Source organism: Micromys minutus (genome assembly GCF_963924665.1).
Source record: "Micromys minutus genome assembly, chromosome: 4".
NCBI classification, from domain to species: domain Eukaryota; kingdom Metazoa; phylum Chordata; class Mammalia; order Rodentia; family Muridae; genus Micromys; species Micromys minutus.
Genome location: NC_137973.1, coordinates 26141625 through 26153906, shown reverse-complemented (window position 1 = coordinate 26153906; position 12282 = coordinate 26141625). Strand labels below are relative to the sequence as shown.

The 12282-nt window shown below is 51.0% G+C and overlaps 1 protein-coding gene across 1 annotated transcript in view; it reads right to left on the bottom strand.

Moving 5' to 3' along the window:
- The window catches only part of KCNN3 (potassium calcium-activated channel subfamily N member 3), a 140108-nt gene extending 129125 nt beyond the window's left edge, over positions 1-10983 (bottom strand). Inside the window, exon 1 of the mRNA XM_080915318.1 lies at positions 9826-10983. Within this exon, the coding sequence (XP_080771444.1) occupies positions 9826-10752 (927 nt within the window). The 5' untranslated portion in view covers positions 10753-10983. The remainder of the gene's footprint in view (positions 1-9825) is intronic.
- Positions 10984-12282: the final 1299 nt, after the last annotated feature.

Genomic DNA, 12282 nt, shown 5'->3' with positions numbered 1-12282 from the left:
AGACAGACAGACAGACATACGTACACACACACATACATACATACATACATACATACAGACAGACAGACATACATACATACATACATACATACATACACACACACATACATACATACATACAGACAGACAGACAGACAGACATACATACAGATATACATACATACATAGAGAGAGAGAGAAGAGATGGCAGGAGCTGTGCTGGGTAAGAAGCCCCAGAGCTGGCTCTAGCCCTCAGAGGCACAGATCCTTCACTCCTGGAACCTAGAATGCTTGGAGAAGGGTGAAAGAAAGGGAAAGAAGGAAAGAACAAAGGCCCAGAATTCCTGCATTCTTGTTGCACCCCTGCTTCACACAGTGCTGAATGCTCTTGAATAACTTACATAACCTCTCTGGACCTTTGAGTCCTGAATGGTGGTCCCTGCCCTGTCTTCCTCACCGAAGTGGGCCCTGTGCAGGAGTCATGCCCACCCGGGTTGGTGGAGCTTGGCCATTCCGGGCAGGTATGATGCTACCTAAGGCAGAAATACCCCAGCTATCCCCAGAGAAGGCTTGTTAGGTTCCTCTTCCCGATGGCCTCCAGGACTTAGCCCCTCCAAACACAGTGGCCTGAACCATGACAACACTCTTACACTCTCAACATGAGAAGGTATAGCACCTTTGTCAGCAGCTCCAGATGGCTTCTTGAGCAGGAGCTGTGTGAAAAGTTAACATCTCACCCGCTAGAAGTCAGAAGAGGAAAAAAAAAAAAAATGGCTAAGCCCCAATCTGTTACCATCAGAAATCTCACAAAGAAAAGAAGGCCTAGCAAAAAAAAAAAAAAAAAAAAAAAAAAAAAAAAAAACCAAAACCCTGCTAGTAGAACCTCACTTGAATGTGGGCAGGTGGCAGCTCAGGCGAAGGTGTGAGAAGGAGCTGCCAGCCTGGGAGAGGTGTCAGCCAGCCACTGCGCTGGCCACTTACTCAACTGTACCAAGTGTGAGTCTCACTGGGCCAATGAATGTCAGTATTCCCATTTACAAAGGTGGAAATGAAGCTCAGAGAGGTTGAGTCATGGCTCTTAGGGTGACTCAGCAGTAAGGGTGGGCCATAGTTAGGGCCCAGAGCACTCCTGGCTCTTCCTGACTCCCTGCAGCCTTCTCCAGTTCCAAGCTACCCACAAGGAAGGCCCCTTGGAGATCAGCTGGTCTTACAGCCTCCTCCCTCTTGGCTGGGTGACCCCTCTGTGTGAGGTGCTCATTGTTATGAACTGCTTCGGGCTAAACACCCAATAACTAGCCTTGAACACACTAGATGGGAAATGCAGAACCTGCAGCTCCAAGGTCCAAGCACCAGCCCATCCAGCAACGTGCTCGCCACAAGCTTCATTTAAACCAATGTTCATGCTCAGAAGACACTGAGCGACCTTTTGTCCTTTAAGAAAAATGCCCAGCAAGCGGACTCCACAATAACAGATGCTAATTTGCATATTGTTTCACACATCATCTGCCCGGATCACCAAGGCGCTCTTCAGAACACAATTGTGAAGCTTGTGATTGGGCCTTCGGATGGGAGGAATGGCTTCCTCAACGGCAAGCCCAGGTTCCCTGGTACAGCTTCCTCTACCCAATTACTGCTGGTGCCCCCTGGTGCCTGGATGGGAACATGGCCTTAGTGTTAAACAGGGTAAAAGAGGTAGAAGAACCTTTGAAGTTATACAAAGTATCTCTGTCTCAGGTCTGGAAAGGAAACTGTGTTCTCTTAGTGCCTGAATCTGTCTCAGACCAGTCTCTGGGCTGCTTCCTTCCCTAGAGCCCCAAGCTCTCCATCTCATTCTGCTTGATCATCATGTGTCCCCCCTGACCTTCCTCTCAGCCTCTGGCCTGGCCCCATGGGTCTATTTTTGTGCTCTCTCCACCTGTCCAATTTGAACGCCTACACCCAATTAGCTATGCCCAGGCCACAGAATGCCAACCCTGAGTATACTCATGACAGGAGGCTCTAGAAGGCTAGGCCAAGCCACCATGACAGTCCCACCTTCCTAAGAATGGCCCTTCTCATTACACACTGAGACCTATCGGTAGTAATAATGGGTGGCTTGGCCATTTTTCTTGAGAGTGCGGGTGAGGTTCCCATGTGCTCAACTCCTCCAGAGTCCTTTCCCCTAACCTGAAGCCCATCTTCTCTTCGCCACAGCCACCTGGAAAGCACACATAGGGGACATGTGTTCTTGTGTCCCTCCAGGCTTGGTCCTCAAAGTAGCATCCTCTAATAAAAGCAACATCTGGCATGCCCAGCTCCGTGCTGTACTACAGGGCACTCAGCTAGAGGGTGAGAGCTAGGTACTACAGTACAGACAGAAGTCTTGAGTGCTACCTTCTGTGTTCCAAAGAGGGATGTTGTATGGTACAAGGAAGGATTCTAGGTGTTATATTGCAGGTGTTGAGTCCTATGATGTAAGGAGGGTTTGGAGTTCCCTCTTCCATCTGAAGAAACGGGGTTCAGCAAATTTCCCACCACTGGTGTGTCAGAGTTAAGATGCCAATCCCTAAGCTACCATGCCAGGCTGTCTGTAACAGGTAAGATCATGTTTGAGGGGGAAGAGCATTGGCTCTTTAGAGTCCCTGGTAAACATTGTGTTCACACCCCTCGGCAGGAGTGTTTTGATCCCCACTCAGAACCTCTCAGGATGAAGCACAGCCCCCAGTAACTCTCATAATCTTCTCTTTCCTCCCATCCGCATGCACGTCCTGGGGGCATCTTCAAGACACCTTCACAGGTTGTATTTCCCACACACTTTATCCCCTATCCCCTGTTTCTACAGTCAGCACACTCAACAATGAGTCTCGTTCCACAGTGGCTCGTCTGATCCTTCAGTAACTAACCCCACCTTCTACAGAGAGCATCCAGCATGTCCAGCCCAAGTTCTTCTCTATCTCATAGTGTTTCCAAGCACCGATACCATAAACCACCCAACCTGGATCACTGTTGTCTGACTGTCTGACTGCCCACAGGATACCGCTAAAGAACATGTCTCTGAGGACAGTGGCTCAGCCAGTCCTTGTGGGGGAACATGATCTGGAGGCAGAAAAGAAGTTCAGCTCTTAGGTTTAAGTGGGCTCAGAACAACCCCAAGAAGCACCAAGTCCCAGCACCTCCTTGGGGCTTCTGAAAGGCAGAGGTAAACCCTTTCCAGCAACCAGCTATGCTGGTAACACTAAACAAAGGCACTGAGAGCAGGGAAAAGTCCAGAAAGAAGAAAATTCTAGAATAGCAAAGGAGAAACCCTCAGAGATGTCCTCACTCAGTTCCCAGGTTTGGAAATTAATTAGTTAGTTAAAATAAAGCTAGTAATGTACCTCAGCTAGAAAGTTGGTTGCAATTATCCTGAGCCACTATGGGGACTGCGCCTGTGAGATATGCAATGCTGAGCCCCAACTCCCCATTACCACCTCAGCATCTAGCACTGGAAAGGAAGGAGGAAACTAAAAGAAGATCCAGGCAGGAGGGAGCAAGGTAAGCCAGCTAGTTCACAAGGGGGAGGAGGGCAGTTGCTTGGGATGGGGCAATGGTGCTGTGGTCGGTACTTACAGCAAACCTGTACAAAGCAAGCTCACTTTCCCTGTAATCCCACAACTACTTCTCTACAATGTATCCAGGGTCATCCTGACAGTGGATGGTCGCACCCCCATAGAGGAAACATCTCAAGGACTCACCATGGGCTTACCCACAACCTCAATAAGCAGGCAGCCTACCTCTGGGGACCTGGTTGTTCTCCCGAACCTTTGGTCTGGGTTCATGTACCAACAACACCCATTCCAATCAAGTTGTGCCTACGTCTTGGCCAAGCTTCTTCTGTCCCAACATTCTGTATCTCTGCTTTCTGGCCCATAGACCTTGATCTGTTTCTTCGAAGAATATATCAGGGGCTAAGGGTGCTGGGCACCAGGAGGATGGTTCAGTCAGATAAACACCTTCCATGCAAGCACAGGGTCTGAATTCAATCTCTAGTATCCATATAAAAACTAGGATACAGGGGTAGACGGGATAGGGTGAGAGCAGAGACAGGAGCCTTTGAACTCATAGGCTAGCTACACTAGCTCCAAGTTCAGCGAGAGACCCTGTCACAAAAATAAAAGGCACCAGACCTTGACCTATGACTTCCACATGTATATGTGTTATGTGCACACGTAGAATGCAAGCCATCCTAAAGGACAAACCCAGAACAGAATATAAGCAATCTGGGCTGGGGAGATAGCTCAGCAGACCATCTACCTAATAGGTGCAAGGTTCTGCATTGAAACTCCAAAATGGAAACACACACACACACACACACACACACACACACAAGAAATATAAGCAAGGCATCCAGCAGCAGGCACAGAAACATAGAGTCAAAAGGGCAGGATTCTTATCTCAGTACCACGCCCACTGGCAGTGTTAGCTAAGGGAGTGATTTCATCTGCATAGGATGCCTCCAGCACCACCTACTTCTGGGACTCTTGGGTGTAAAGTCATCCAGTTCTTAAGAAAAAGGTCCTCGCCTTCCCTCACCTGTCACTCAGCAGCAATTCACGCAGGAGCAGTGTGGGGCAGAAAGAAACAGTGTGGTCCCTGCCCCCAGCCTCCCCCTGCCTCCTGAGCACCTGGGGGTGGAATGACAAGGGGAGGGGGCCTTGAAAACCCATTAGCCTCCTCCGGACTTTCCACACAAGAAAAGGCAGCCGAGTTTTCCTCCCCACGGCTCCTGAGAGCGAGCAGTCTAAGAATTACCAACCCTCATTATTTAAAGAGGAACCGATGGCTTTCTTCTTTATCTTTCTCCCTTTGAGGTTTACAGAGAAAAAACAACCACCATTGAATGCTCTGGTGGTCCTGTCGTGGCCCAAAGAAAAGGGATATTGTATCAGTACAGTACAGCCGCCCCTCACAACACACACACACACACACACACACACACACACACACACACTCCCCCCACCCCAGTGTGCTTCATAAGTAAATGGCATGGAACCAGAGCTCTCTGTTCTGATTTTCCATTTGCATTGGAGCCTGAGTCACAATACAGGTTACTCCAATTTTGTTATGTTTTTCTCTGCCTAATTTTTTTAGGGGGATCTTTTGAGGATGACCTCATACATCCTCCTTCCTGGAAGCTAAATAAGGGAATCAAAGGCCATGGAGTAGCTTTCTAATTAGCTTATTCAGAAGACAAATGCCCAGCCATTGTCCCGGTGCCCAGCACTGTCTGTGGGGAAGTCTGGAAGCCCTGTGGAATCTGTCCCCAAGGATAGTTATAAACAGTGGGTGATGTAGAAAGGAAAGTAGGTGACAAGTGACTGGTAATCCTATAGGTTACAAAGATCTGACTCATTTGCTCACTGTCCACAAAGAATATAAATAAATGGTCACCATGGGGGCAGGGTTGTGGCTGTTTCACACTGTCAGATCTGCTTGTCTTCTGGGCAGGCATGGCCAGTATGCCCTGTGACAACGAAAACACAGACCTGAAGCCCTTGGCTGCTGGCCCTCAGGGTCCTGCAGCCAAAGTACTTTATCACATCCTCTGCCTGCATATCCTCAGAGTGTATCCTGCAGGGGTCCACACAAGGGTCCAACCTATTTCTACCGCCCCAGCATGCCTGAAATCACAGTTACTGTTGCCCCCCCAAAATCCTCCAGGAAAATATGCTCCGGCAATCAAAAATCTAACCTCAGGAAGCACTTGGACACAATGAAGACAAGCAGAGTCCTTCGCCCTATGTACCCTGGCTACCACTCTGTACTTGTCAGCTAGGGCCTCCATCCCAGGAAGGCAGAGGATCAGGACTGAGGTGCATCTCGGGTGCTGGGGATATGCCCAGTAGAGTGTTTACCTACAGTGTGAAGCTGTGGCTACCACCTCCCCACACACACACCCTACAAAGACCAAAAGGAAAAGCCTAGAATACTGTCTGTCATTCCAGCTGAAGGCCAGCAAAGAGATAGGCAACAAATTGGCCCAGGCCTAGAAGCCACTATTCTCTGAGGAGTATGCAGTAGGGACCTCCTCTACCTGCTCAGTAGGACTAGCTCAGGGTGGCGGCCCACTCGGTGGTCTTCAGAAGGAACAGTAACAGGAAGTGAGTAGAATGTGCCCAAGGGAGCAGATGGGGACTCCTGTATCTGTGACGCTTTATCCTAGCACCAGGGCACGCCGAGGTATCAGAAAGGAACAGGACAAGAAGTCTAATTGGGCAGACAGGAGGGACAAGGGAGCAGAGATAAGGCTGGATCTCTAGGCCAGTGGTGGAAAAGCTATGGAGACTGTACAAAATCTGTGGAAGCAGACAGCTGCCCTGCAGCCTAAGGAAGCAGCCACAGGCTAAGGCCTGATGTCTTGTCAGGGTATTAAGGAGGAGCGAGTAAGGCTGCCGGTAACTCATCTGGATCTAGTAGTTACTGACAGCTTAAGGTAAGAGGTTCTACATGGGCCAAACAAACTCCAGGAGAAAGTAAAGAAAACAGAAAGAAAAAAAAAAAAAAACTAAATCCCCATTGCCCTGATCCTGTTAGACTCTAACAGTCAGAGGGAGCTTCATTGGCAGAGATGGGATCATTAAGACTTCCAAACAGGATCTTGAGACTCAGCCCTCTGCTGTTGCCTAAGTTTCCAAAGAGGAAACCCACCTACTAAAGACAATGACGGTGGGGGAGGATGAGGTCAGGAGGGAAGAACGGGAGGCACAAGAGAGGGAGAGAGAGAGGGAAGAACAAACTAGAGCCCCCATTCAGCTCAAAGACTAGGGTATCTTTAGGGGTCCCAACACTCCCCCATTCAGGCTTCCACCTCCTTTGTCAGTGGAACTTCCTTCAATATCATCGCCTACAGCCTGTGAGGGTGGGAGCCAGGAAGCACTTTGTCCCCATTTCTCAACCTCCTTGCACTGGCTCTCTTTTGCAACAACTTTGAGCATGCTCAGGGTATCTGCCACAATGCTTCTCTTCCAGATGCCTGGGCCTGCTTGATGAATTACTCTCCCTGTAGCAGGCAGTAGGTGGATGGACAGGGTACCGCCTCGTGAGATAAAGCAGAGAACTTCAGAGTTAGCTAAGGTCCAGGGTTGCAGGCCATCCGTCACTCGGAGGGAAAGAAACATGTCCTCCCAAGGGCCTCTGAGTGAAAACTGCCACTATAAGTACCCAAAATGACTGGTCACCTGGTCTGTCCATCAGCAAAGTCAGGCAGGCACACAAGAACCCTAGCAAAGGAGTCACCATCCCACCTGTGTGTCTCTGGGCTCCTTCTGTCACAGACCCCATCCCCTTGTACCCCAAGGCTGGGGAGCAGACACCTCTCCCCAGAAGCTGCCTCGTGTTTGAAGACAGTCTCCAACCAGACCCAGATTCTTTGTAGAACTTTTCTCCTCCCTCCCTAAGTCTTACTTTCCATCCGTCTCAGCGCCTGTGTTAGTTTACAGAGGAAGGCGTCTCTCTCCTCAGCCAACAAACAGCCACAGTGGACCCTTCTTCAATGAGCAGATGCTCTAGAGGACCTTGACCTCATCTGACTCAGTCTCCCCTCCTGAAAGCTAGAAACAGCTTTGCAGAATACATGACATCTAAGAATCACACAGCCGGCATTGGCAGAGCCGAGAACTCCAGATTCGGTCCCATTCTTGGATATGATCCTATTTGCCTCCATGGTAGATAAGAACGTTTGCCTCAATAACGTTTTGTTGTTCCAATTCCATCCCCCAAGGCACACAAAAAGTGATCGCCTCACTAACTGAGGCAAGCAGGAGCCTCCTGGCCACTGCCCCTTAGTGCCATCCCCACCACAGAACCAATGGCTTGGGAGTGAAGGAAGCTCACACCTCGGGTGATCTCACCCAGGCAACACTTCCAGCCTCCCTTCCTGGAAAAGCCTCTTCCCATGAGTACTCCATCAGAGAAGATAGTGATCCCTACCACCACACACACACACACACACACACACACACACACACACACACACAACACATTCAGATAAATGACCATGGATCCCACACTCAGGGCTGGACACAGCCACTGACTCCTAGAAATGCCGTTTCCTTAACAGCCACCACGGGGACCACTTTAAAAAAAAAAACACGCTAGTACCATGCCACACCTCCAGGATGTGGGCTTCCACGGATTTCCCCTAACAAGGGTTCCTAATTCCCAGGGGGTGCTTGCCAGCCCATCTCCTAAGCAAAGCACACAGCAAGAGAGGCAGCACTAAGAAGGCAGGGAACACAGGGACCTGCAGCCTCTCCGGCTCTCATTACAGGCAATGACTAAGTGAGCTGGGCTTCCAGGGGAAACCCCACTCTGCTCATGGAGAGGTCTGTTCATCCAGGAGCTATTTAGACTGAGGCAGCTTCCAAGTGCTCTGGCCTGGGCAGTCCCTGCAAAGCAGCAGGTCCCTGGAGGACTCTGCTGGGAAGTCATGCAGGTTGCCTGAGAAGGAACGCTGCCCACGTCAGGTTAAAGGGAGACTCTGGGAATGGGAGAAATCTGACCAGCACCTCCCAGGTTTTGGTGACCAGATCTCTACAAGGAATGTGACAGTCTCCAGCAGCTGTGCTCTGCCTGAAACAGGCTCTATTTGAAACCTCCAACAGCTGAGCCCCTCCCAGCTACCCGCCAGCCAGCCAAGCCACCCCTTGTCCAAAATGACAAACAAATACAGAAACCCACAGAACAAGCAGACACTCACATATACACATGCAAACACCAACAAACTGGGGCCAGCGGGTACAGTAGGGGCAACTGCTTGTCCAACAATTCCCTGCATCTCCAAGCCTTCCTGCATGCAGCTTCCTGGCAAGTGGAGCATTGACAAAAACCCACCTTTTTTCAACCTCCTTCCCCTCTGGGAAGGAAGCCCTCTCCTCCGACTGGAAGGACAGAACCCTGGAGCACACCCCCACCCCCCAAGACAGTGCTTTGTGCCTGCCGTTCTCCATCCAGCGTGCACACACGCGTACACTCATCTTTATTCATCCCAGGGAGAAGGAGTTGGGGTGGGAGGAAAGAACCAGGGCTGAGCTGGGGTGCCAACTCCTGTGACCCACCGGGGAAGCCCTGCCATCCCATCCTAAGAAGAGGCGCTCCCTGTGTGATGCCAAGGCGGTGCCCATCTGCTCTGCCTGGGTAACACCTGTAGCCATTTTTATCAGGGCATGTTTACAAGACAGAGGCAGGTTTATTCTGAGTCCTCTTTCCTGAGGGAAGGCACTGCTGATTTCCTCCACCTATATTTTTAACCGGGTGCCCTTGGGAGAGACTCGGGAGCATCTGCATATTACCCTGGAGTCTCTCTGGGAAGAGAAGGGAAATAGAAACTTGGGAAGCAGGGGGAGAGGGTGGCTGGGGAATGGTACAGGATCCCCACCCCCAACCAGACATTTATTTCTTTTTTATCTTGGGGAAAATGGAGTGGAGCAGGGAGGGGAGACGAGGAGGGGAGTAGCAGGAACTGGCAAACACATCAAGGCAGAGTGTAATTAATTGGTGTGTTAAGCTGCTGGGTTATGCTTTAGTACGAGTGAGCCTGGAGGAAAAGAGCGATTTCTCAGAAGGGATTCTTTAATCCTCCCTAACACAGAGTCTGCAAATTAGACTCAGTGCATGGGGATGTCCCCACAAAGGGAAGCAAGAAAGGAATTCTCACAGGACCAAGGAAGAAAACCACGGGAAGTTAGGATGTTCATGTAACTAAGCAAACGAAATTCTCTCTCTCTCTCTCTCTCTCTCTCTCTCTCTCTCTCTCTCTCTCTCTCTCTCTCTCTCTCTCCTCTACATATTCCTTTTGTTGAATGTATAAAAAGAAACCACAGTCCCTACCTTTGAGTACAAACCCCAAGACAGTTCGGTCTCTATCACCATAACAACAATTCCAAACATCCCAAAAATCAGAGCATAGTCACTCAGTCGCTTTCTCTTTTCAAACAGGGCCCTCCTGTGTCCCAGCTTATAGCCAATGTTTTGGTTTTTCCGCTTGTTGGCTTTGGGGAAGGTGGTGCTGCCAGCGGTGGTGCCGGCATGCTGGTGGTTGTGGGTAGCGTTGGGGGGATGGAGCAGAGTCTGGTGGGCATGGTTATCCTCCCTGGAGGAGATGATAATCTCTGGGGGGTTGCTGGGACCGAAGAGCTGGAGGGGTTGGCCCTCGGGCTCGGCCTCGATAAGGTTTCTCCGAGAGGCGCTGAGGCGGCTGAGGGGCTTCATGACCCCACCGCTGTATTTGCAGGAGCTCATAGCTATCTCCGTGAAGGGATTGCTGTCCCGCCGGTGCACCAGGGGGCTGGCCTGCCGGTGCCGGCTGCCTCCACCAGGCCCACTTGTGGCTGTGGAACTTGGAGAGTGGCCAAGTAAGTGGTCATTGAGATTTAGCTGGCTGCCTTGCCTGGAGGAAGGGTGGAGGATGGCGGTGGAGTTGGCTGAAGTGGGAGCCCTGAAAGCCGTGGGAGAAGAGTGCAACAGACCAGGATGGACAAGCTGGCTCTGGAGTTGGGCAAGCTGAGGCAGGGGGTGAAGTGGAGCCTGCTGCTGCTGCTGCTGCTGCTGCTGCTGCTGCTGCTGCTGCTGCTGCTGCTGCGGAGGCTGAGGCTGCAGCAAGGGTCCCGGAGGCTGCTGGGGGACTGCTGGTGGCGCTGGCGGTGGTGGCGGTTGCTGTTGCTGCTGTTGCTCGTCCCCAGAAGATGGACAGGGACACTTGGGGTCTTCATCCAGGTCCCCCACCCCCGAGTCATGGAAGTGTCCAGAAGTGTCCATCTTGGGGCCTGGCTGGGTTCCCTGCAGCACGACCCTCCACCCCAAAGCCACCCTCGTTCCAAAGATGACCTCAAAGAAAGCCAGGCATCGAAGCGTCCCCACCAGAAGTGTCTTGGCTCCAGTCCTTTCTCTTTGGCTTGCTTCAGTTCTCTGGGGCTGCCACTCGAGTATGCATTGTATTGGGCGGATAGAAAAGCCAGGAGAGGAGCTGGGAGAAGGAGGAAGGGGCGAAAAGAACTCTATTCTGAAGGCGGTCCTCTAGGAGTGTATGAGGCAGACTCAGCTTCACTCCTCGCTGGCTCAATCGCTTCGCTCTCCTCCTCCTGACACTGTTATATGGAAAGCCAAGCCCACTTATTAGCCAGAGATTTCATTGGCTTGGCTTAAGTCTCCAACCCCCTCCTGACTCCGCCTCCCCCTCAGGCTCCGCCTCAAAGAAGGGGCCTGCCATCCTTCGCTCCTCGCTGGGTGGCAGCGCAACGAGGGCTGGGAACTGTAGTTTTTGCTCTGAGACCACTACCACTCAAACCTCTCCACACTCCGCCCCCGAGCTGAGCAGCTGCCTTCTTTCCTCCGGGAGGTATGGTCGGGATACTGATGCCCACAGCGATCCGGGCTGAATGTTGGCGCTGGGGCGGAGGAAAGAAGGGATAGAGAGCATCCTAAAGAAAAAGCCGTCACCATGGGGAACCGGGAACAGAGGACAAACGTTGATTAATGGCCAGTGTCTGTGCAGGTTGTTTCACACATTGGATTCCAGGTACATCTTCCAAAAGCCCAAGGGGATAGGGACTGGGCTCACATTTTACAAAGAAAATACACACGGGGAGACGTTTAGTATGAACCGCCAGAAGCGGAAGGGACTCGCTCCTCCTGACAGGGAGAAGCTTACCTACCACTGTCGGAGCACCTGCGCTGTGTACAAGAGGGAGCCTCTGTTAGTTCCAATCCTCACATCAACCCTATGAAATGACGTCATCATCCTAAAAAAGAAATAAAAGAAGGCAAAAGAAAAGAAGCCCACTCACATGCAGATAAGAAATATGGCTCTTGTCACCCAGCTTGTAACTAAAGGCACCGGAATTTGAACAGAGGTCATTCAGTCTGAGTCCACTGCCCCTCTGCCGCTGTCCGGATGCTTCCTCCCTATGGTGATCAACACACAGTGGTTGTTCAATAAATAGTATTCACATGATGGGTGGGAAAGAGCCAAAGAGAATCTGTCAAGGAAGAGCTAACTTCCCCAAAGCAGGATGTGTGAAGTAACCTGGACCCAGCCTCTTCCTGAACAGCTGGGCCTGGAGTCACCTCGGGGTCTATAAGGAAGACTGGAGAGCCCAATGGTTCCATGTCTGATCTGCCCCATGGGTCTCTGGGAGTCAGAGCTGGAAACAGCTGCCGGCTTCCCTGGTTCAGACTCCTCCTCATAAAGTATTTATTAGGCTCCCACTGTGTGCAGAAGAAGTTCCAAGAGGACGAGGCCAGAGATGAATTTACTTCTATTTTTAATTTGTGACAGCTTTAGCCATT